Source organism: Lissotriton helveticus, chromosome 1_1 (genome assembly GCF_964261635.1).
Source record: "Lissotriton helveticus chromosome 1_1, aLisHel1.1, whole genome shotgun sequence".
Taxonomy (NCBI): domain Eukaryota; kingdom Metazoa; phylum Chordata; class Amphibia; order Caudata; family Salamandridae; genus Lissotriton; species Lissotriton helveticus.
The window spans coordinates 307132457-307158442 of NC_136057.1; the positions used below are offsets into that span (position 1 = coordinate 307132457).

Here is a 25986-nt window from a genome sequence, read left to right on the forward strand (position 1 = left end):
GCGTCCCCTCCCCCCACCACCCACCTGACCAACCCCAACCCGTCAGGACCCCCTACCACCCCCCCTCCCCACACCACAGACATCCATCCATCCGTCCAGAAAATCAGTCGCACAACAAAGTAAAGTGTAAACATTGAAGGGGTATTCCCGTTGGGGGTGCCCACCAGAGGTGCACTTCACCACCCACCACCCCATCACACTATGACGCCCTTCCAGCCGATTAGGCAAAGATACGAGGCCGGCACAGTGCTGGGGTGGGGACCCGGAGCAAAGAATAAAGGAAAAAAAAAAGAAAAAACCCAACCTTCGCCTCCCCAATAGTCACAACATACGGCCTCTCGGAGCGGTCCGGAGGTCCACCCATCCGCCCACAAAAACACATGTCTGTGGAAAAACAGCCGCTAGCGGCAGGTGTAGCAGTAACAGTAAGAAGTGTTCAACACAGTCATCATGCTATCAAAAACCTGGTCAGGCGTCCTCTTCCTCTCCCGCCGATTGGTGATCATTCTGACCCAGTCCATCCTGGCGGTCAGCAGCAGCCCGTTCCCTCTTCAGCCGCTTCACAAAGTCTTCCGCCTGCTGCGGATTCGTGAAAAAAGTCTGCTTCGCCTGATGAGTGATCCTCAATTTTGCAGGGTAGAGCAAGGCGTAGTCCACTTGGAGGTCCCTAAGCTTCTTCTTAACCGCCAAAAATTTACGCCGTTGCTCCTGCACCATCGGAGTGAAGTCCGGGTAGATGGTGAAGTTGACCCCCTCGAAGGAAAGTGAGCGGGAAGTGCGAGCTGCATAATAAATATATTAATAATATGAAGAGCCGCATCACGATCCCGATAGTTCAGGAGGCGAGCAATGATAGGGCGCGGAGCCGCACCGGTGGCCGGTCGCGGTCCGAGCGAACGGTGTGCCCGCTCCACAATAAACTGGGTAGAAAAGGCCTCCGCCCCAACTGCTCCAACCAAGAGTCTTTCCACATACGTTTCCATCTTCCCAACATTCGTCGTCTCCGGCACACCCACTACGCGAATGTTGTTGCGTCGACTTCTCGCCTCCAACTCCTCATTCTTGGCGGCTATCACTCGTAGGATATTGTCCATCCTCGCCAATTGAGTGGTATGAGTGGCCGCAGTGTCGTCGTGATCCGAGATTCGCTGTTCCGCCGTAGTCAGGCGCTCTTCATGGACATCAAGTTTCTGTACTACCGCGTCCATGCGGGAGGATAGTTTGTCCACTTTGTCCACTATGGTGGCGAAGCCCTGCCGCATCTCCTGCATCATCTGCTGGAAATCAGGGGTGGCCGGCTGCGAGACAGCATCAGCGACAGGCGGAGGTGGAGATCGTGAGGTCCCAGCCTCCTGTACCAGGCGTGCGCCCCTTCTAGAAGCCGTAGAGTCAAAGGAGAGCTTAGGTTGCTTATTGTCAGGTTTGCCCATGGTGATACACACACAGCTTGCACTAATGGCGTGAATAGGGAGGCAAGGGGGTGATCTTCGAGAACAAGTCCACGGTCAACCCGGCAATGCCCTCAACAGGAAACGCGACGCAAAAAAGTTTCAAAAGCGGGTCGTAGAATGCCCACCTCCGCACCGCACCGCCAGCACCCTCAGTGCAGACACAGCAGGCCGACGCCGCCAACAGGGCAGCCGTACTGACGATAATAGGACGTAGTCCAATAGGGCACAGGAAAGACCCTGTCCACCACACCACAGAGTAGAAAGGGTAGTGCCACTCACAGCCCCCGAACAGGGACAGCGTGCAGGAGTCAGCTCCAGTAACGTCTCGCAGGGTACAGGGCGGTGCAATCCAGGATCGCCAGGCAGAGCAGGCGCAGTAGGGGGCAACCGTGGACTATGGCAGGCAGATGGTGCCAGCGCCGCAACATCCAGCGGAGGGTCCCGCCGTGAAGACCGTCTCGGCAGGCTCCGCAATATGGCGACTGCAGCAGTGAAAAAGGGCGCCAAATGGAAAAAGTCTAAGACTGCCGTGCTACGCTAAATAATGCCACACATAAACCTCAGTCCGATGTATAGCGCACTCTTGCTCACCCCACGCAGAGTTCAATCGGCCTCAGCAGCTCCGCATATGGGGGGCACGAGCAGGCGTACATGCCCCGCCACTCCCCTCCGTGCAATGGCCGCGTCCGGCTCCAGGGATAGACCGCAGCCTCTACTTCAGTTCTGCTGCCACAATCCCAGGCGCCACCCGCACCAGCGTCACTCACCCAGCGCTGCCGTCCACGGGCCAAAGGGGCAGCAACCGATCGCCACCAGTCAAGCAGGCACGGAGAAGCACCGAGGGGGGAGGGGGACAGGCCCTCTCCCACGTGTGCAGCCGCGGACCAAAGTGGGCTGGCACACCGGGCCGCAGAGCGTCCGCTCTCCAGAGCGTGCGGCGGTGAAATCTCCGGACCCTCCAGCGTCGGCAAGGAACCTCCGATCGGGACAGGATTTCAGCCGAGGGCAGTCCGTGGCCAACCCGAGCAGAATCCGGGATCAGGGCAGGGAAAGGCGACGGTCAGGCAGGATTTCTAAGCGGATGAAGGCTCCGGGCTGCAGGAGCCTCACGGCAGTGCGGCCATGCTGCAGTGCGCCCTCTAGCGCCCCCCAGCCATGTACTTGTTGGGCGTTACTCCCACGACCTTGGCACAAGTTCTTTCTGGTGTGCCTGGCAACCTTGGACCCATCCGAGCACAAGCAACCCAAGATGGTCATGATGCGGCCAAGTACACAATTGATTGTCGCTTGGAAACCACTGATTCCTTTGGCCAGGCCATTGGCTCCAGTGTTGTCATTCGCCGCCATGTGTGACTGCAATCGACTACGTTCTCCGGGAAAGTCGAGTACTCCTTCATGGACATGCCCTTTGAAGGGACGCGCACCTTTGAGGACAATACTGATTCTGCTCTCCAGTGTTATAGGGAGAGCAGGTCTATCGCCTGCCCTCTGGGCCTCTATGCCCCTCCTTGCCGATTGCAGCAGTTGCAATGCTCCTTTTGCGGTTTTGGCCAGGGCATCCCCTTACCTACAGCCTGTCCAGCCACGCCATGGGTCCCAGCAGTCGTCAGCTGGGCCGTACAGATAGTTTGCAAGGATTATGCCGTACCATTCCTTTCTTCCCCTCTGTACCTTCCACCATCTCCCTAGCTACTGATGGAGGACCATCTCTCCTTTTTGCGCCAGGAAGTACAAGCCCTTTTGGCCAAAGGAGCTGTCGAGCGAGTGATGGCAACAGACGTAGAACTTGGTTATTATTCCCGCTCCTTTCTAGTGCCCTAAAAGGATGGAGGCTTTTAGTCTATTCTAGATCCGTGCCCTCTCAATGCCTTCCTCCAGAAGGAGGAATTCATATTGCTCACCCAGGCCAAGGTCTTGTCTGCCCTGGAAACTGGATTGTGGTGTTGGACCTACAGGATGCCTATTTTCGTATTCCCATCCTACCGGCCCATTTCCGTCCTGCCGGGCCATCCGCTTGACGTTAAAAGCCTTACTGCCATCCATCCAAGGGAAGCTGTTATAGGGGCTCCTGGACAACACCACTGCCATGTGGTACTTCAAGAAACCGGTTGGTGTGGGATCACAGACCCTGTGCCAGGAGGCCTTGCGCCTCTGGAAACGGCTGGACCACCTAGGAATTTTCCTGTTGGTGAACCGCCTGGCAGAATCATTGAATGCTGGGGCGGACGAGCTCAGCCATCGTCACCTAGCGTATCACGAATGGTTGTTACACCCTCATGTGGTGCAAGGTATCCTGTGTAATTAGGCAGAACCGTAGCTTGATCTGTTTGCCACCACTTGGAACGCACAACGCCAGTACTTCTGCATGTTAGAGTTTTCAAGGCGTCTCTCTCTCGGAAATCCTTTCTGCCTCGAGTGGAACTCTGGACTTCTGTATGCCTTTCCACCAATATCACTTCTGCCCAAGTTCTCAAGAAGATCAGGAGAGACGAGGCCAAATCATCCTAGTGGCTCTAGCTTGGGCACGGAGGCAATGGTATCCAGAACTCCTGTGCTTGAGCATATGTCCTCCAATTAGGCTGCCCTTCCGGTAGGACCTGCTGTCGCTGCAACAGGGCATGGTTCTGCACTAAGGCTTTTGCACTGTCCCACTTCATGCTTCAAGATTGAGTGGCAACAGCTGTACACCTTCTTTCAGAGTTGGTTGATGTAATCTTGGCAACCAGGCATCCCTCAACTAAACCTGTATACGCCTGTCATTGGGACAAATTTGTGGCTTGGTGCAGCACACACCAGATTGACCTCCTCCAGGCTAAGGTATCTGGCGTCCTGTTTGTGCTTTTTCTTGCCTGGCAAGGCTTTGCTTTGGGCACAGTTAAAGGTCATCTTTTGGCCCTTTTATCTTCTTACGGTTGCAGATCAGCACTCATTGCTTAAGTCACCAGTTGTGATGTGATTTTTAAAGGGGCTACAACACATGTTTCCCCCTTCTCCCTTGGTCTTGCCCCATTGGAACCTTAATATGGTCTTGACTTACATGATGTGCACTACGTCAGAGCTGCTTCACTGTTCTCCCTTACGGCTTCTTACCATTAAGGCTGCATTCCTCTTCTTCACTGCCTCGGCATAGTGAGGGAGTGAGCTTCAAGCTATTTATGCCAATCCCCCATACACTCTGTTGTACCCACACAAACTGCTTCTGCAGACTTTGGCATCCTTTCTGCTGAAAGTTGTGATGCTGTTCCAAGTCGATTAAACCATCACCTTGCCGGTCTTTTATATTCCACCTCAACCCTCCAAGAGAGCATGGAGCTTCTACATAGATCATACCAAAGACCACAGGGTGGACCATGAGCTCTTTGTGGGGTTCTCTGCAGTAAATAAAGGCAAAGCGGTGCAGACAAAAGGTACATTTTCTTCTGGATCATGCTCTGCCCAAAGATCTGCATGCATTGGCCGAAAAGCAGCCTCCAGAAGGTCTGCCTGCTCATTCTACCAGGACCAAAGCTGCTACCAACACGTTGACACCCAGAGTCCCTATCCTAGACATTTACCAGGCGGTTATATGCCGTCCCTCCATACGTTCACAAAGCACTATTGTCTGGATAGTCAGTTTTGTGGAGAGAAGCAGTTTGCCCGCTTGGTCCTGAAGAACTCTCTGGTTTGAGCCCATCCACAGACTAAGCTACAAATAGATACTGCCGTGGTGTCTTTTCAAAAGGTGATTAATCTGTGGCTGGAAATCTCTATCACAAGAGCAATATACTTCTGATAACGTCTGATTGGTAACTCTCTGGTATAGACTCTCTCTAGGACATATTCCTCACCAACCCTCCCATCCTCCGCATTCTGTGATTCGTCTTTCTCGATTAATATGATCCCAAGTCTAGAAATCTGCACTCTGTCTACCAATTTGCTTTTGGGGCGCTGCGTCTGCGGGCGCGGACAGTCTCAAATGCAACTGACATCACTGCTTGAAAGTGGCTCCTACATAGACCCGTGTGCCATTTCTGTAGCAAAGCAGCTTCCGTACTGAGCCACAAGTCATCACTTTCAGGTGTGCAAAAGTACTGCTGAAAAGTTTCCAGATCCAATCAGACACATGGGGTATATTCAAAAGGTGAGGAATCTGCAGGTAATTAGTCTGTACCAGAAAGTGCATTACCAAAGGTAAGTAACTTGTTCATTTAGTTCTGTCAAATAAGGCAGACAGCTAGACCTGTGATTGGCTTTGGCATTGGAGCTCTGTGTATCTAGCTGTGCATCTGAAATTTGGTGCCAACAAATTGGGACCCCGCATTTTACCCTTTCACAACAAGTGTCATTCAACTGGATATATGGATGGCGGCCTGTTTAGGGTACTGTGAACTTCATCCAGTATTTAAATCATGTTTTGGTGTTAAAGCCATGAAAAGAAATCGGCAAAGCTAGTGAGTACTTGGGGACCAATCCTCCATTCATCCACAACAAACTATTATGCTCAAATTCAGTTGCACTTCTTTCTTGGTGTACTACACTTCAAGGGCACAATGCTTTCTTCCTAACTTAGAAGTTAAGTCTCTGCATATATTTTTATCACTTAATGGAGAAATGTTACGTGGTAGGATGTTGTGCTTCCAAGCAAACTATTGCCCATTTGAGAAAATAGTCTCTGAAATCTACCAAGTTTATGCCATCCATTAAAGTAATTTTGTTTCTTACTCAAGAAATGTAGCTATTAATAAAATGTCAAGGCATATCAGTTAAACTACCTCCCATTTTTTATTTTTACATTTCGTTATTATATTTTAAAATAGTGAAACAGTGCAGAATCTCCCTCAATTAACAACTTTGTTCATTATGCACAGTTCAGTGGTTATGCAGGTGTATTGCGTTAACATCACTGTTCTTCCACTTGGCACTCGGCCAACTGCGTGAAGCAGCGTCAATAGCTTAATATCCCAGTCCTTAATTTTGGAGTGTGGGCTCGCCTTCTCATCAGTAGAATATGGTGGGAGTTCCACCAATATCTCCATATTTATCTACAACCCTCGTAAGCCAGTGGTAGTCTGCCTTTGGATAAAGCAGGTGTCTCTCTTTTGGCCCATCTTTTTATGTTTACCACTCTCTCAATGAATGTTGGACATCTACATCGTGTTGTTGACCTGCAACAGTGTTAAGTCTAAGAACCGAGTTACAGCCTTTGCTTCCTTTTTATGTTGCCCATGCCCCAATACCAATTGCAGAGTTTAATAGTTGTAGCTTGTGTGCTAAGTGCACCAGTTTATTAGCTATTTTCCCCCCAGAATCTCCAAGTGTACTTCTGCCGAGTGTTTCATTCAAACACTGCTTTTTTATATTAACGGCATGGAAGATGCTTAGTTGGTGGACTTCCTAAATCCTTTCACACCGTTTACAATGGCGCTTGCTGTTGTCATTCACCCAATTGTTTTCTGCCTTGTGATATTCACAGTTATTGAGCAGGGGGGAGAACTATACAATAGGCCCTGTTCTAGTAATATCTCTATTGTTGATTCAAAAGCTCCTCATTTCCTACTACACCATTAGCTGTGTCTCTGTCAGGATATCATTCTGCAGCAATTGTTAGGATCCCCAACTGGAGGCATGATGTGGATGAATGAAAGGAGTACGTGGACATGAAGAAATATATCTCCGGCCTCACTATCTATGGATGGCACTTTTTACTTTACCAAACTTGCAATAAAATCACATTGACAACAGAGGGCAGTGGAACAACTAATACAGAAGGTTTTGCTCCAGGTAAGTAACTTATTTTATGCCACCAATATTTTTTATAAATCTCGTTTCTTCCCTTTACCTCAGAAAAAATAATCTGCTAAAATATCTGTGTTTTTATAGGCATCCATGCTCTGGGTAAAATATCTTCAAACCTATTCAGAGGTAATTTACAGGTTCTGTGTATTTTCAACATATTTTTCAGATCACCTGATTTGTTGGTGTTAGCAATTAGGTTATTAGTTGAGAAGGGTATGTGCCCACCTCAAGTAATAACCATAATCTGTGTTTGGTGAAACCTTTAGTCACTACATTAACCTCTGCTCAAACCTCCCCCCCCCCCTCCCCACGGTAGGTATGGCACAGAGCACACACGCTTAACTTAGAGGTAATGTGTAATTAATGTATACAGTACTAACACAGTAGTAAAGTTGAAATGCTAAATAATAAAAACCCTAAACAATTTTACAAAATAGAAACAATTTTATAAACAAAATTACACCAAAATGACAATAATCCAATATGGACAACCTTAGATATGATTTTTAAAGGTTTTAAGCAGAAATCTCTCCAAGAAGCACAAAGTGCCAAAGATAGCCAGTGGTCACAGTAGGACAGGACTTATTTGTGATTTGATGCTGACCTCGATGGAGCGCGGGACAGATGCATTAACCAGGTATGTCCTGCTCAAAGAAATCCGCCATAGGAGTACACTTTTGAAGCCCCTCAGGGGAGGCACTTAGAGGCTCACAGGGTGGCGTGCAGAGGCCAACAGTAGGGTTCAGTCTTAGTACCTCTGGTCAGTTGCAGGTGAAGGCCTCTTGTAGCTTGTTGGGTCTCTGTAGCTTTAACTGGAGACGAGTGTTATGACCCTTGGTGTCCACCTCTTTATCCTGGGTACCAGAGGTAGAGCAGGTCCAGTATTTTTTTAGAAGACAAACAGTAAGATCAGTCCATTTATGATCATCAACAGGCCAAAGACTGAGTACATGGAGATGCAGCATTTATGCCTGGTGCAAGTTAGTGGGTGGGAATGGCCTATGGGGACACCTTAACCAATGGGGTAAAGGTAACCATGGCTAACCCTACCCACTTTGGGCATTTTCAAGATGGCATTAGTCTTCAACTACAATAGACTTTGGCTCTGAGAGCTGGATGTGTGTGTGAGGGGGGAAGTTGATCTGTATCTAACTCTTTCACCCAGTTCAGTTCAATAAGCTTTATTCGGTTAAGAAATATCAACCATAAAAGCAGGTATACATACACAATTGATAAAATCAAATGAAAAAAACATAAAATGCAGTCGCAAAACTTATTGACATTAAAAATAATATATAAATTTGAGCACAAATTGATCTTAGAAAGTTAAGCACAACAAAATATTGAAGATTCAATCACATTATAATATCATTAAAAGACCATACTTTTCCGGGCGTAAATTGATTTTAAAATGTATGTAGCAGTATAAAAACAGATCTCGGGCTCTCTTAATGTAAACAATAGACTCATTGCAGCATTAATACCAACTACATTATTTTTCTTAAACAGTGGTTTGAGATAGGCAGTTCTCAAGTTCCGGTACAAATCGAATAAAAGTAAAAAGTGCAATGTGCTTTGTTTAATGTGCCCGTCACATGGGCACAGGGAGGCTGATCTCTGTTTCATAATAGGGAATTGTACTAGGTGATGAACAAGGTCTAGTCTCATCCTTGTTAAAACAAAGCTGTGGGATGGTCTTGTGACTAGAGTTAAATAGCCTTGAAAACCATCAATCCCAATGTGCTGATGGTAAAGCTGGTATGTGGGTTGCATCTCTACTCTTGCACCCAGTTTTAGGCAGTCCCTGTATCCCCAACAAACCCTGAGACAGACGTCTGGTAGGATAAGGCTGAGCATTCAGCAACCAGACAGTGGACACGCCCAAATTGTTTTGGTATTCTGTTTTCCTCCTTTGAAGTGTGCCCCCAATGTTATATGAAAGATAATAGCAGACCTGTCCAGCAGGTCTTGAGTCTCCAGCTGGATCTGACTCTGCGATGTCCACAAGAGGCCCACTGTGATGGAGGTTGGTCCGGCTGGAGAGACAACAAAAGGGTTCAGTCCTGGGTGTTGGCTACATCTGCTTGTGACAGGCTAGGCCTCTTTGAAGTTGATCATGTCCTTGGCCGCAGCCCACAGGCCATTCTGTTGGGCACAACACCACCTCCCCACACCCAAGGTCTTTTGCTTTTGTCCTAGGTGGAAGTTCACACCTCACTCACTCCCATTGAAATGCTTATTACTGCATGGGAGAGAGCAAAATGCAGATCCAGTTTCTAGGGACTTCAGGCAGGGCAAAGGTGACTTTTCAAAACAAACACACCTTTCAAAAATAGTACAAATCCAACTTCAATAGTAAATCTTTACGATCTACTATTGACCTCATAATTTTGGTGAATACTACTGAAGCTTAAAATGGCATACTAAATCAAATGAGACAAAAATATAAGTAGTGTACTATTAAGTGAAATGATATTTGGTTGTGCAGATAATACTTTTTAAATGTATGCCTGAGGGCTTTAATTGTTTAAATGGTTTAATCTTTACATCACACAAATAGGCCCCCTTATAGTAACGCCTCATTCTAAAACCATAGGATTTGAATGTACTTTTGTTTTTCAGTTCTGTTCCCCTCTAGCACATCACTAGGTGGCTATTAGCCAGTAAATGACATTTTCTGTGCTTTAGTCACTCTACTATAATATGGGCGTGTCTAGAAGTGGAAGTTGTACAATTCGCCTGTTGAGCTTTTTAGCACAGTTGTATTTTTGTAGTCTGATTGTGCCTTCCTTGGAGACAGAGCATTGAGAAGAAGGCCAATGGAACTGGCATAGAGTCAGACAACACACCTGAAACCCAAAGCGAACCAGTCGAGCCAGTGACGAGAACACCCGGTGTCGCTTCTGATGGTGGAGGGGTGAAACCAGAACAGCCGTTTATTGTACTGAGCCAGGAGGAGTACGGAGAGCATCACTCATCCATTGTGCATTGCAGGTAAAATGAACACTGTAATAGCCATACATCAGTGTGGAATGCATCTATTGCTCATTGTCTACTACGTATAATAGAAACAGTACAGGATGTGCACTGATTATGTGAGTCATTACTTCTCTAGTGTATTGTAAGCAATGTCTTATTCAGGAAAGCATCTTAGTGACTGTTAATGCCGCATAGCTGGCCTTGTGAAAGCCTCAAATGTATGCAGAGAGAAGACCTTTAAGTACACAAATGGAGTAGGGCATCAGTAATTCAATATCCATTGACTATAACTGGAAGGGTGTGAAGTGTGGGTGGAATCCATTATGCACTGGTAGCAATGGGAATTTCAGAAGGTGCCCTCTGAGGTTGGGCTGACTGTAGAGCGTTACTTTTTTATTGACAGCTGCACAAAATGGGTAGATTAAACGATGTGCACTGAGGGTTGGGAGGCATGAGAGTTAGTGAGAGGGAGATATAGCTCCCTGCAGGAAAATGTTTCATGAAGAATACCCTAACCCTGAGAACATTTCACACTTGTAGCATAGTATAACAGCCTTAATCCACTATTGATTTTGAAGGTGATGCTCCTATTTTCGAAATGTATTGTATGGTTTATTTCCAAATGCATAGGTTGGAATCGTTTAAGCATCAGCAAAGCGGTTGTAATACATCTCACTAGTAGAGAAAGTGGCCCTCATTAAAGAGAATCCTTTGGCCTCTTCTTGCACCTTTCATAGAGATTCTAAGACTTAATAGAACATTGTAAGCTGGCGTCTCGTAAGTTGCCAGTCTTCCACTCCGACAGGCACATAAAAATGCGAGCACTTCCATAAACGACCCCTATTTCTGTTATTAATTAGATGGATATTCAGATAGCTTCCAAACAAATTCCCTTGAAGAATAAAGATGTGTTCTGGGAAAAACAAATGCAGTAGCTGAGCAGAAACATCTACTGACAAAGATCTTTCATGATCTCAGTTAAAGCTCAGCCATGACATCTGTATGTGTCATTAGACCGATTTCTCTGTTTGTTCCCTAGATAAAAATGTGTGTGTCAAGCTAAAAGACCCCTCCTGGGTGGCAATGATGCAATTTTAATTTAGTTTGTACAGGTCTACAATACAAAACAAAGCTTTCAATTGTATCAATCCATTTTTATTAGTATTATTAAACAATAAATGCCACAAGTGCAGTGCTCACTGACAACCCCATCGTTCTGATGTAGCGGTAATTTCTTCTGATAATTTCTCAATGCAAAACCCTCATGCTATCTCTATTTTACCGCTGAAAAGGTGTTGGGCCCTTCACACCATTTATTACCTTCAGGAGATTTAAATAAACCTGAACAGTCAAAAATGCAATTATTATTTAAGCCAATGAAGAGAGTTGTTGAGTATTTTAAAGGGTTTTATTTCCTAGTCAAAAGTAAATTTTTCTCTCTGACCCTTTATTCATTAGTAAAATCAATCAGGTTACAGAATTTCGAAAACAGGAAAAATAGCATTAATACAGAACACATTACAGTCTGCATATAAGCATTACATATAGGAAAGAAAATGTGGCGCAAAATTCTTAAAGAGTTTCTAAGAACAAATAGTCTTGCAAGGCTAATCAATAATTAAATAGTTTGGAAAAATCTCCCATTAAGAGAAATAAATGCATAAGTCAAATAAATCTTTTCAGACCTAATTAATTAGTCAAAGCATAAACTTAAATTTAGCATCTAAATCTAAAAAGCCTTTCTATCTGTTGCTGCTCTTCTGCATCTCTCTGTGTCTAAAGAGCAAGCAGCCCCTCCTTCACCAGACCTCAAAGGAATGTGGCCTGCCGTGCCAAAATATGACGTGCAAGGACTCTTTGAAGAAAAAAAAAATCACCAGGGAACCCCCCACCTGACTCGGACGCCCAAGGCTTCACCCGTGATGATCTCGTACCTAACCCATAGAATGTCTGGTCTAATCTGTTCCTTCTCTCAAGAGCTCACACGCCCCCTGAAGCCTAATGAGCCTAGTAGCCAAAATGAGCAAAAAGCCAACCCCGCCTCCAGAGAGGTCATTATTTATACTCTAATTCTTGGCAGACTGCACAAAAATGTTTCATTGTTCAGGGAAACTTGTACGTGATTGGTCAGTCATGATGGCAAGAGGTCTCAGAATCCTGACTCATTCTAAAATCCTGACTATACCAGTTTTAACAAAAGAAGCATACATGAGTAAATACATTAATATTGTTTTTGCAACATTTACTAGGAACAATGTTTCATTCTAATTCTCCCTTCCTGTCACAGCGCATCAGGACGGATACTTTAACTAATACTTTTACATTGGCACAGTTACAAGAATGTACAGTTCAAAATGGCCTTGACTTCTTCGTGGTTTGAGGAAAGCTGCCACAGTCTACGCATACACTCTTCTCTGAAAATGAAAGTCATAGCCTTGCTGGATTCACAGGGAGCCATTTCTTCTTATGCCCAAAATCAAAGCAAACACAAAAATATTAATTTCATGTAAGTCAAACCATTATGTGTCCCTCCCTCATACTAATACCCCTTATAAATGTTTACCTAGCCAAGCTATTATTTTCAAGCAGCTTTTCTATTATTTATGACAACATGCAAAATAAATGTGCAATGTGCAACATAGCATTATTATGCATTTAGTGTAAATTTTACAAGCACACAGTTAATACAGCGCACACAGTTAATACAGCGCACACAGTTAATACAGTGCACACAGTTAATACAGCACACACAGCAACATGCTTTAGTGTTTTAGATAGCTTTTCATGCAAAAAGCATTTAGCCCGATGTGAAGTGTTTGGTGCATTATTAATTCACACACATTATAAAAAGAGGTGTTATTAACTGATAATGTCTATAAAAATATGCAACAAGCCAAAGTCTCTTAAAACAGGAATAGTGAATTTAGATTACAAGGGATGAGCTGGGAAGAGAGAAACACATTCTAATAATCTTCAAAGCTAAAAAGGCCACTTTTCTCTACACTACAAAAACATGTTAATTCACCACAAGCATTTGAGACTGACTTAGGCCTCACTTTCATATTTTTCATGTGCCATATTTTTAACTTGCACCAAAATGTGCGTGGCAATTTAAATGCAGTCTGTCTGAAGCACAAAAATAAAACAATGCTTGACTGCAGATGAAATCTGCTCCATCAATCTACCCTTCTGATGATTTAAATCATAATCAAATGATTTATAATTAATCACACATATTTCATTTCACTAGTGACATTTCTTATTGCAAAAGCTGAACATATAACAATTTTACTTGTATTTCTAAGGCAAACACAAGTTTGGTCTGTAATTAGATCATATATAGCCAAGCTCAAATGTTGTAGTGCAGAGTTCTGTAAGTAGCTTCTTGGAACAGTTAGTCTTCTTTAACCCCTTGGCCGCGGCGGTAATTCCGCCGTGGGGGGGGGCACACGGCGCCGCCATGCTCGTGACGAAACCACTCGGGGGGGGGGGGGCACACGGCGCCGCCATGCTCGTGACGAAACCACTCCGTCACGAGCCGCGGTGGCGCTGTGCGTGTGACGGAACCATTCCGTCACCAGCACAGCCCCACCGTGGCTCGTGACGGAATGGTTCCGTCACGAGCGTGGAAGGGGTTAAAATAAGTAACTAAAATAATAAAAGGAGAATTCAGCAGGACAGTTTTAGCATTTCTTTGCTCTTTGTCATCACCTTGCCATCAGAATGGCTCATCAGAGTGTCATTCTGTACCTTTTTCCATGCAAATTAGACTACTTAGGTGCTGAGAAACTCTGAAATAGCACCATCAATCCTTTGCACTTTTTTTCAAACTAGGCCTTTCACTCTTATTTTCACTTTGATCAGATTCGGATGTTTCACCACAGCATCTATCAGATCAAATTTGTGCCACCATCCATTATGCAGATCTTGTGTAGCAGCTGCAATCTGGTGAGAAACTGCACACTGTACATCAACCAGATCTACACAGCAATGGCTAGTGTTCTCATCAAGTGAATTTGCATATGCATTTTCAAGCCACTTTGGTGATGCTGAAAAACAGTCTTTTGCAAGAGGTAACTCTGTGCTGCCTTCAGGCAAATAGCTACAATCCACTCCTTGTCCAATCTGTTGTTCTGTACTCATTATCTTTGAGACCTCATTATGATCTAATTTCAGAGAAACTGGCAATCTATACCTGGGCGTCAGTCTTTGCAATAACACTTTTGCCACTATTCAGTTGTCACTTTTCTCAAAAACAGTTCTGAAACAACCCTGTTGTTCTGCTTCTGAAACATTTTCTTGAGCACCTTTTAATTCAACTGTGAAGATTCCATTGAATGTATATGCTAACAGAACACAATTTTGTGCAACTGAATTAGCATTTCTCTCTCCCATGACAACAGTGACTCTCATTTGAGCAGATATACTGCATGTTATGGTAAGGAGAATCAATTTCGAATTTTGGGCTGAGGTAACTACTGAAAGCCATGAACCTTTGACAACATAATGTATGAGGAGCACAGCATGTGCTGCTTTTAATGTATCACCTTTCAAACGTAAGCCATCTACAAAATGGACATTGTTGGACTGACTCTGACGTTCATCCTTAAAGTCTGAATTTGGCTTTATGCATATTTTCATGATATTTAGACACTCATATTCAGTTTCATCACAATCCAATTCATTTGCTGACATTTCTGTGAAGTTAGGGTCAAAGGTCATTGGGCAATACATCACAGACCTTTGAAAACATTCATCTTTTTGAATAGGCAATGAGAGAGCGCAGCCCTCCCTCTCACTGCAAATTGGTGTATTTTCTTTCAAATAAACTTTCATTCCGAGTGCTGGGGCGTGACATTTTTTCTCTTTCAACTCTAGGAATGCTTTTGTGCAATTGTTGTCCAATGGAAGCGGATCAGACACACCTTTGTGTGTCAGCCTCAGTAAAGGCTTAGCCACTAGGGAAAGGTTTAGTAACCACTCTCTACAGCAGCTAACCATTCCCAAAGATTTCCTGACTTCTTTCTGAATTTGAGGTGGATTCATCTTGGAAATTATTTCCACCTTCTCTGGTGACACCTTTCTACCTCCCTTTCCAATTTTGTGTCCCAGACATTCATCTTCCTTTTGACAGTACTCCTGACTATTCTCTTGCAATTGCACTGTAACATGAACTTGGCAAAAATCAATAAGTGTAAGCCATTCTTCAGCACATGGAATGTGAAAAAATATATTGGCTGGATTGGGTACCACAGGACAAAATGGAAAAAATATGCTTTTAATCTCCTGCACTATTCTCTTCTTTTCATTTATTTTCTGTGAACCTGTGATCAGAAAGTTACACAAACTTCCAATCAATTCCATCGAAAATCCTTTTATTGGTAATATTCCTGCAACTGATGGTGTTTCTGAATACATGTCATCTTGTTCTAATTTTAATAAGATTTGTTCTGCACATTTTATTAATCTGGCACCCTTCTCTGTGAACTTTCTTATTTCTGTGGTTATTATTTTTTCCAAAGCAGAAGGTCATTTTTCAACTGTCTTTTCTGAAAACAATGCTACAGCTGTCTCTTGTTGGGCCATTTTAAAATGTACATCCTCATCAGGAATCTGAAAATGAACATGATCTGGTGTACAGTAATCTATGCTGTTTAATTTGCAAAACAATTGTTTTCCTGCTAGGCCACAGTCACAGACAACAGTTTTGCAATTTTCCTCAAATGGGCCTATTTTTTATGCAAATTCTTCTAAAACCGAGTTTGTAATTTCTTTGTTTAAAACTCCTGCAACTAAATCTGGACTTTCCACTGCCTTCACAATGGACTTGGTAAATTCAGAATTGTGAGGGTTAAAACTCTCATTTGCAAACAGAGCAACCTGTTGAACTGGGTTCTGTTTTTGTCTCTGGAAATAATTCACATTTGCTCTGTACAACTTATTTAAATAAATGTTAGCATTTTCCATATGTTGTGGGACCATCTGTGCTTGAACAATTCCTGCCATAGGTACCTGTTTCTGAACTGACATTTGCATTTGCTTAACTGGCATATTTTGCATCTGCATTTCTCCATGTTTTTGTGCATCATGTTTAAAGTTATTTTTCTTCCAATGCTCAAATCTGTTATAAAGATGGCAAAAGGACACATTTTCCAGCAGTACAACATCAATACCTGAATTTGCACAAACCAAAACACATTTACTTCCATCCTGTGTTCTTTTAATCTGTACCCAATCAATATCCTTTGCTGGCACTCTGCCCTTCAGGAAAGTAATCACTGCTATGTTTTTCTCCATAACAACAGAAAATGATGATGCATTCATGCAAACCCTTTTCACTGTCTCCTCACCTGGCCTTTGAACAACAACTTTAGGTTCAAACCACAATTTTGTTTGCATGGCAATGTAAAAGAACATTTCCAAATTAATGCACAACTCTTTTAATATTTCATCAAAGCCATCAACTTGTGGGTACCACAGCATATGTCTGTCTCTCAATTGTGGGAATGTGTTCAGAAATGCTGCAAGTTCCCTTTTATTCTGTGGCATATGCACATACATTTCTCCCACCTTTTTTCTCAACGAGTAAGCAAAAGCTTTTCCCTCATTCTGCTTATTATTTTTCTCAACTAAATCTAGTGGCTTCTTTTCCTTATCCATTTTCCTTGCTGGGTCTGGTGGTTTCTTTTTCTTCTCATGTTTTCTTGCCCACATGTCTCCTAATTGCTCAAACCCATTGCATTTAAAAATATATTTTATTTCTGCAGTGTGCAAATGCATTCCTGAAGAACACATTTTCTCATTTGCTTCATCATCCATGTGTACCCTAAAACCTTTCTGAAATGGAAAACTTCCTGAACCATCAGTATCATATTTATGAACCAAATCTGTCAGTCTATTATGTGTAGTTAATGCACATGCAGCTGTTTCCTTACTCAGGGAAATTAATTCTTTTTTCCTGACATTGGTTCATATGTTCATTGTTTAAACAGCAGGGACTGTTAATTTCTTCATGTTCACATGTTCCATTTAAAACACTAAGCTGTTTCTCTTTTTCATGGCCTGTGTTAATATGTTCCCCCATGTTCTCTATCTTTTTAACCACTTGGATGCTAAGCTACTTGCGCTGCTTCCATGTAATTTCCATTGAAATCAATGGAAACTCCATGACGAGCTGAGCTCGTCATGAGCGTCCAAGGGGTTAAACACTGCTGCTTCCTCTAAGCAGGTTTGAAAAATCCCATTTTCAATTACATTCATTTTATCCTGGGCTGCAGATGTTGTAAATACCATTTTTCCCTCACCTTTTAGTGCTTGGGGTAATTTCTGTTCAATAGTCTGTGTATTCTGAGTTTCTGAAATACGCCCTGGCAAAATCACTCCTTCTGCAGCTCTTTGAACTTTTTCATTAGGGATCATATTAATTGGGACAGTAATAATTTGTTTAGGCATTTTCTGTGCATCTGCAGTTAGCAATTCTTGGGCTGAATCAGGCACATTTGAAGCAGTAACACCTGGAGGTATCACTGTCAGTGCTGAATCAATAGGTAGTATGCCAATATAAAATGTCTGCACAGTTCTCTCAATCTGTTTGTCTGCCTGTTCAACAGAAGCAGTAGCCACTATAGTACTTACTGGTGCACTATTTACAGTATTTTAAATGGGAACTACATAAAGTGGTGGACACTCAGTTAACAATTCATCCATTATTTCATCCCCTGAATTATTATTTATTTGAAGCTCTTTATCATCATTAATTCCCTTCTCCTGCATTTGGTGCTTTACCTTTTTATCCTCACTTGCTTTCTCTCTTGCTGCTTTTCCCCACATGCTTAAGGCCTCAAATTGTGCTACTTTAGATGGTGTCTTTATTTCACATTAGACTTCCCTTAATTTGTTAATAATTTGCAATTCAAAAGTACCATCTTTTGGAAACCTCAAAGCACCTTCTTTTTCAGTAATCTTGCACCATTGGTGAACCCACATACATGTGTTTTGTCCCAAATTGGTAGACATAAAACGCACAGGTGTTCCTTCAGGAGCATCACCAATAAAAAACGAATTTTTCACTTTACCTCCTAACAGCTTCTTTACACCATCAAACATTTTCATTTTTGCAATAGTTCAATGCACTTTCTTTTTTCCAAAGCTGTCAGCCTCAATTTTAGTCAGTTTTACTCCTACCACTGACCCTCCTCAAAATCTTACTGCAATATTTCAGAATTTGTTCTTAATCACAATTCTGTTAGTAACAACATAAATACATTTGCTACTCTGTCTGTTGTGCTAAATAAAGGATAGATTTATATTCACTGCGAGTAACACATTCCGCTTACCCTTCACAAAGTAAGACCTTCCGTTTACTCTTTAAACACCACTTTTAAATCCCTTCCGCTTACCTTTCACTCAAGCTCAGAAGAGCCTGCAACTCCTTTGGACTTATCCCTTCTGGGATATATTTTAGGCCAAAGTTTCACCAGCGAACCCTTTTGCTTTCAATCAAGCTCAGAAGAACCTGCTACTCCTTCGGTGTGACCCTTTCTAGGTGATATCAGACCAAAGTTTCACCAGCGAACTCTTTGCTGTCACTCAAGCTCAGAAGAAATTGCTACTCCTTCAGTGTGACCCTTTCTAGGTGATATCACACTAAATTCTAGCAGCGAACTCTTTGCTATCAATCGCTCACACTTTTACACAGAAAATAATCCCTAATTTAACACTGCCAGCCCTACCTAGTTCTCAGTGTTATTCCAACAGACGAGTAACCTCAGTGCAGTGTGGCTTCCATTTATCACCCGCTATTCCTTCCCAGGAGTCTCCCACAGGTGTGCATACCTGTGTTTCCAGACAACATAGAACAAGACACTTACTTAACATGAAGAGTTAAAACATGTAATCAATAACCCCAAAAAATTATGTCGTATGAAATTACCAACATAATCAATACCACCAAGTCAAAATGAGCAAAATTTCACCAATAGTAAAAAAAAAACCCTTAATATTTTCAACACTTTAAAAATACATCCTAGCACATTTACAACATTTCACAACCCTATTGATACTCACACCACTTCTTGCATCACCTTCCAGTACTTCTTTGCCAGTCTTCAGGTTCTGAGCAATGGAGTCAGGAATCAGGACTTGGACATTTATCTAACTTGGGCAATTATTTTACTTCCCTCTTAAGGTCAATGATCCATTAGTTGAATAGTTGATGGTGAAATCAATAATCATTAATCACCAAACGAATCAATAATGACCATCCTCTGCTTACCAAAACTGATGGAACGGTACTTTCTTCTGGTAATTTCTCAATGCAAAACCCTCATGCTACCTCTATTTTACCGCTGAAAAGGTGTTGGGCCCTTCACACCATGTATTACCTTAAGGAGATTTAAATAAACCTGAACAGTCAAAAATGCAATTATTATTTAAGCCAATGAAGAGAGTTGTTGAGTATTTTAAAGGGTTTTATTTTCTAGTCAAAAGTTAATTTTTCTCTTTATTCATTAGTAAAATCAATCAGGTTACAGAATTTGGAAAACAGAAAAATAGCATTAATACAGAACACATTACAGTCTGCATATAAGCATTACATGTAGGAAAGAAAACGTGGCGCAAAATTCTTAAAGAGTTTCTAAGAAAAAATAGTCTTGCAAGGCTAATCAATAATTAAATAGTTTGCAAAAATCTCCCATTAAGAGAAATAAATGCATAAGTCAAATAAATCTTTTCAGACCTAATTAATTAGTCAAAGCATAAACTTAGATTTTAGCATCTAAATCTAAAACGCCTTTCTATCTGTTGCTGCTCTTCTGCATCTCTCTGTGTCTAACGAGCAAGCAGCCCCTCCACCAGACCTCAAAAGAATGTGGCCTGCAGTGCCCAAATATGACGTGCAAGGACTCTTTGAAAAAAAGAAATCACCAGGGAACCCCCCACCTGACTCTCCTCAGACGCCCAAGGCTGCACACGTGACTATCTCGTACCTAACCCATAGAATGTCTGGTCTAATCTGTTCCTTCTCTCAAGAGCGCACACGCCCCCCTGAAGATTAATGAGCCTAGTAGCCAAAATGAGCAAGAAGCCAACCCCGCTTCCAGAAAGGTCATTATTTATACTCTAATTCTTCAGACTACACAAAAATGTTTCCATGTTCAGTAAAACTTGTACGTGATTGGTCAGTCATGATGGCAAGAGGTCTCAGAATCCTGACTCATTCTAAAATCCGGACTATACCAGTTTTAACAAAAGAAGCATACATGAGTGTAACAGGGTCGGGCCGGGAGGTCTTGAGCACTGGTGGACCAGTGACCCTAACTCCCCTCCTTCCCTGCAGACTGACTCTCTGAGGGCAGAATGTGAAAGCCTTCTTGAACAGGACGATGAATAGGACTCCGGCGCCTTTAACTGGGCGTATGGCGACCGAGACGAGACTCCGCCCCTGCTGACGTCGGAGGCTCCAGATTGGTGAAAGGGCAGGAAGTCCTGTATGCGAGGTGTGACATCACCCCGGAGGTTGGAGAAGGAGGCGGAGAAGAGGAACCGAAGGAAAAGCGAGGAGAAGACGAGAAAAACAAGAGCGGAGGAGAGCCAGGAGGCCAACGACCCCGTGAACCGCCGTGCCACACTCCCGAGGGAGGAGTGTGGCTTTCTCAGTCCGGAGACGTCATACCCGAGCGGGAGGAGAAGAAATCCGCCAGGAGCTAAATCGGCCAGACAAAACCGCCACCACGGACAAACTAGACTTTGCAAGAGAGAGTCTCACCTTTCGAACCCGTCGAACCTTAAAAATAAAACCCAGTTTGAAGAAATCCTCTGGTCTTCAGCCTGTTACTGTTACCGCGCCCATCTCCTCCTCCCTTCCCACGCCCACAATGAGTAAATACATTTATATTGTTTTGGCAACATTTACTAGGAAAAATGTTTAATTCTAATTCTTCTTTCCTGTCACAGCGCAGCAGGACGTATACTTTAACTAATACTGGTACATTGGCACAGTCACAAGAATGTACAGTTCAAAATGGCCTTGACTCCTGCGTGGTTGGAGGAAAGCTGCCACAGTCTGCACATGCACTCTTCTCTGAAAATGCAAGTCATAGCCTTGCTGGATTCACAGGCAGCCATTTTTTCTTAGGCCTAAAATCAAAGCAAACACAAAGAGAATATTAATTTCATGTAAATCAGCCCATTATGTTTCCCTCCCTCATACTAATACCCCTCATAAATGTTTACCTAGCCAAGCTATTATTTTCAAGCAGCTTTTCTATTATTTATGACAACATACAAAATAAATGTGCAACATAGCATTATTATGCATTTAGTGTAAATTTTAAAAGCACACACAGTTGATACAGTGCACACAGTTAATACAGCACACACAGCAACATGCTTTAGTGTTTTAGATAGCTTTTGATGCAAAAAACCTTTATCCCCATGTGTAGTGTTTGGTGCATGATTAATTCACACACATTATAAAAAGAGGTGTTATTAACTGATAATGTTTATCAAAATATGCAACAAGCCAAAGTCTCTTAAGACAGGAATAGTGAATTTAGATTACAATGGATGAGCTGGGAAGAGAGAAACACATTTTATTAATCTTCAAAGCTAAAAAGGCCACTTTTCTCTACACCACAAAAACATGTTAATTCACCACAAGCATTTCAGACTGACTTAGGCCTCACTTTCATATTTTTCATGTGCCATGTTTTTAACTTGCACCAAAATGTGCGTGGCAATTTAAATGCAGTCTGTCTGAAGCACAAAAATAAAACAATGCCTTACTGCAGATGAAATCTGCTCCATCAGTTCATTAACAGCAGTTAGACCATCACATTGGTCTCCATAACAATTTCTTATTTCTTGCCCATGTGTCTGTGACTATCCCACTAGTGCCGCCATCGCAGACGGAGTGATCAGTTTCGCTGGGACTCCACACACTGGGGAGTCCTTGTCCCTAAATCGAACTCCAGGTCTAGCAGCATGTCCATTATCATCCGCCAGGTCTGGATATCCTCTTGATCCCTATTATCCATATGAGCCATTACAAGAGGAAGCCACCAACCATTCCCTGACATCCTCGAACCACTGTGATGTGGGGACCTCCCGGGTGTGACCGGTGTATCATTATTCTACACTTTGCTAACAGAATTAACAGCTACACAAATGTATATCTTATTTCCCCCTTTGTTTGTGTAGGATGTAGCCACAACACACAGTGTTTCATGGAGCACTCTACTCTCAACCCTGGGGAAAAAAGCTAAAGAGCCTGTAACCTTACCCCAGTTATTGTGTCATTGCTGGACAGGACCATAACATGTGCAGCAGATCCGGCACTGGCTGTCTACAATGTGAGCATTTCCCTAGAATCTGTTGGGCAGATTTTGCTAAGAGCAAGAGGGGTAAAATAAACTCTGTGCAACATCTTGACTTGTATCAGCCGGAATCAGGCATTACTAGTTACAATTTTTTGTTTGATATTCCAGTATTCTATCCCATTCTGAGTCAGTGAAGTGGACCCCCATTTCCCACTCCCATTTTAGCCCACACCGCCAAGGGGGATGCACCCTATCCCATATCAGAGCGCAGTATATTTTAGAAATATATCTAACTCCTGTTTGTAAGTCCATTAAAGCATATAGTCTGTGCTATTCCAGTGGATGCCCCGGACACCCGGACCAGCATTTACGCACCACTGCAATTATTCAGGCATACGTCAGGAGCCGTCCCAGACTCGCGGCTACTTTTTATTCTACCTCGTCAGATGTAAAGTAGGTTTCCCCTACACAGAGGTCTCCTAGTTCCCGACAGCCTCTGTCAATCCATCCTGCTCTCTGAGCCAGTGGCTGTATGTAGAGAACTGCACCTTTGTTGCAGTTACCCCCTCTCCCCACTTTTACCCCTCTAAAGTAACTACTAGATTTTTTAATTTGACAGTGCACTGAGTCCTGCTAACCAGACCTTCGTGCCATTGCTCCTTCCCTAAAACAAGGTAAAGCCTAATTGGGCTACAACTGACTAAGGACTTAAGCACCCCTGTAAGTCCCTAGTAAATGGAACTCCGGGTACCAGGGCATGGGTACTAAAGATACCACCACCACTAATACCACCACCATCACCATCAATACCACCACCACCACCAATACCACCACCACCACCATTACTAATACCACCACCACCATTACCAATACCACCACAAATACCACCAGCACAAATACCACCAATACCACCACCACCACCAATACCACCGCCATTGCCAATACCACCACCAATACCATCACAACTAATACCACCAACACCAATACCACCAACACCAGTTCCACCACCAATACCATTAATAGGCTTGTTAGTCCCTCCTTAGTACAGCCTTGTCTTCATTTGAACCCTCCCATGACGACTGGCCCTTTGACTTCTGTTGTTACACGGGACCTGTTATTTGTTCTGTAAGCACCATTTATTTTACTGAGTTTCTCTTACTTTGGCCGGACATGCTCTGCTTCAGCTGAAACCGATTGTGTTTTTTTAAACAGCAGGGCCGCTTCCGGAACAGGGGTGCCTCCTTTCAATCACTTTAACCCGGCATTATCTCGTGTCTGTTTCAAAACCACCCCCCCACCCCAAGTATAATGGATTAAGAAATGATTAGCGAAAGTCAAGTGATTTCGAGGTAGCACATAATCCTGTGCTAATCTGCTGAAGCTGACAACAGCACCTCTGTGTTACATGTCATCTGTACTAAAGCCACCTGACCGATTGTTTTCAAAAGCCTGTTTTATTGACAACAACACCATCAATGCCACCACCTCCACCAATACCACCACCAACACCACCACCATCAACACCACCAATACCACCACCACCAATACCACCACCTCCACCACCAATACCACCAGCACCACCACCAATGCCACCACCAATACTACCACCAGTACCACCACCATTAGCACTAATACCACCACCAATACCATCTCCATCAATACCACCACCTCAGCCACCACCAATACCACCACCACAACCAATACCACCATCACCACCAATACCACCACCACCAATACCACCACCCCCACCACCAATGCCACCATCACCAATACCACCACCACCAATGCCAATACCACCACTAATACCACCAGTACCAATACCGCCAGCACCAATACCACTGCCAGCACCAATACCACAAACACCAATACCGCCACCAATACCACCACCATCACTACCACCAATACCACCACCAACAATGGCACCACCACCAATAACACCACCAACTATGGCACCACCACCAATACAACCACCACTACCAATACCACCACCAATACCACTACCACCACCAATACCACCACCAATTCCACCACCAATACCACCAACAATCCCTCCACCACTAATAGCACCAACAATCCCACTACCAATCCCACCACCGCCAATCCCACCACTGCCAATCCCGCCACCGCCAATCCCGCCACCACCAATACCCACCAGCAATACTACCACCAATACCAGTACCACCACCAATACCAGTACCACCACCACCCATACTACCACCACCAATACCACCACCACCATCACCAATACCCCCACCATCAATACCAACACCACCACTACCAATACCACCACCAATACCACTATCACACGAGTACCACCACCACCACCAATACCACCACCACCACCAATACCACCACCACCAACACTACCACCACCAACAACACCAATACCAACAACACCAATACCAACAACACCAATACCACCACCAATACCACCACCAATATCACCACCAATACCACTACCAACAATGGCACCACCACCAATACCACCACCAACAATGGCACCAATACCACCACCACCAATACCACCACCACCACCAATACCACCACTATCTCCGCCACCACCACCAATACCACCACTACCAATAACACCACCACTACCAATACCACCACCACCAATTCCACTACCACCACCAATACCACCATGACCACCAATACCCCCACCACCACCAATACCCCCACCACCACCAATACCTCCCCCACCACCACCAATACCCCCACCACCACCAATACCTCCACCACCACCAATACCCCCACCTCCACCAATCCCACCACCAATACCAGCACCACCACTACCACCACCACTACCTCCACCACTACCACCAATACCACCACCACAAATACCACCAATGCCACCACCAATACCACTACCCCCAATACCACCACCACCAATACCAGTACCACCATCACCAATACCAGTACCACCACCATCAATACCAGTACCACCACTACCAATACCACCACCACCAATACCACCACCACCACCACCAATACTACTACCACCAATACTACCAATACCACCAATGCCACCACCAATACCAATACTACCACCACCACCAATACCAATATCACCCCCTCAGCGCCTCTCGCTCACTGGTAATAGCAGGGGCACTGTTCAAAGCGGGAGCTTCAGCCAAGACCATCCCTCTCTCCATGTCTGCCATAAAGCACAACCCGCCCTGCACCAGGAGGTGAAGTCAGGGCCCTTCTACAGCTGGAGTGTTTTTTATTAAGCCAAAGATCGCAATGCCACACTGCACAATGCCACACTGCACACTCAAACCACGGAGAGGGCAGGGACTTGCCCCCTCCCACTCATCCTCCTGAGACACGACAGTGTAATCACAGAGCGAAAGGTGTTAGAGTGCTTTGATAGTGTTTATAGCTCGCATCATATGTAACTCTCACTTCACACTTTGTGTCTGTGAAATTTACAACACTTACATATTTTCTTCACTGCACTA

The 25986-nt window shown here is 43.9% G+C and overlaps 1 protein-coding gene across 2 annotated transcripts in view; it reads left to right on the top strand.

The window, feature by feature from the left end:
* The window catches only part of WDR91 (WD repeat domain 91), a 228463-nt gene that overhangs the window by 128009 nt on the left and 74468 nt on the right, over positions 1-25986 (top strand). For both annotated transcript variants that reach the window (XM_078670816.1, XM_078670899.1), the window contains one exon: positions 10027-10220. In XM_078670816.1, coding sequence (XP_078526942.1) covers positions 10027-10220 — 194 coding nt within the window. The remainder of the gene's footprint in view (positions 1-10026; positions 10221-25986) is intronic.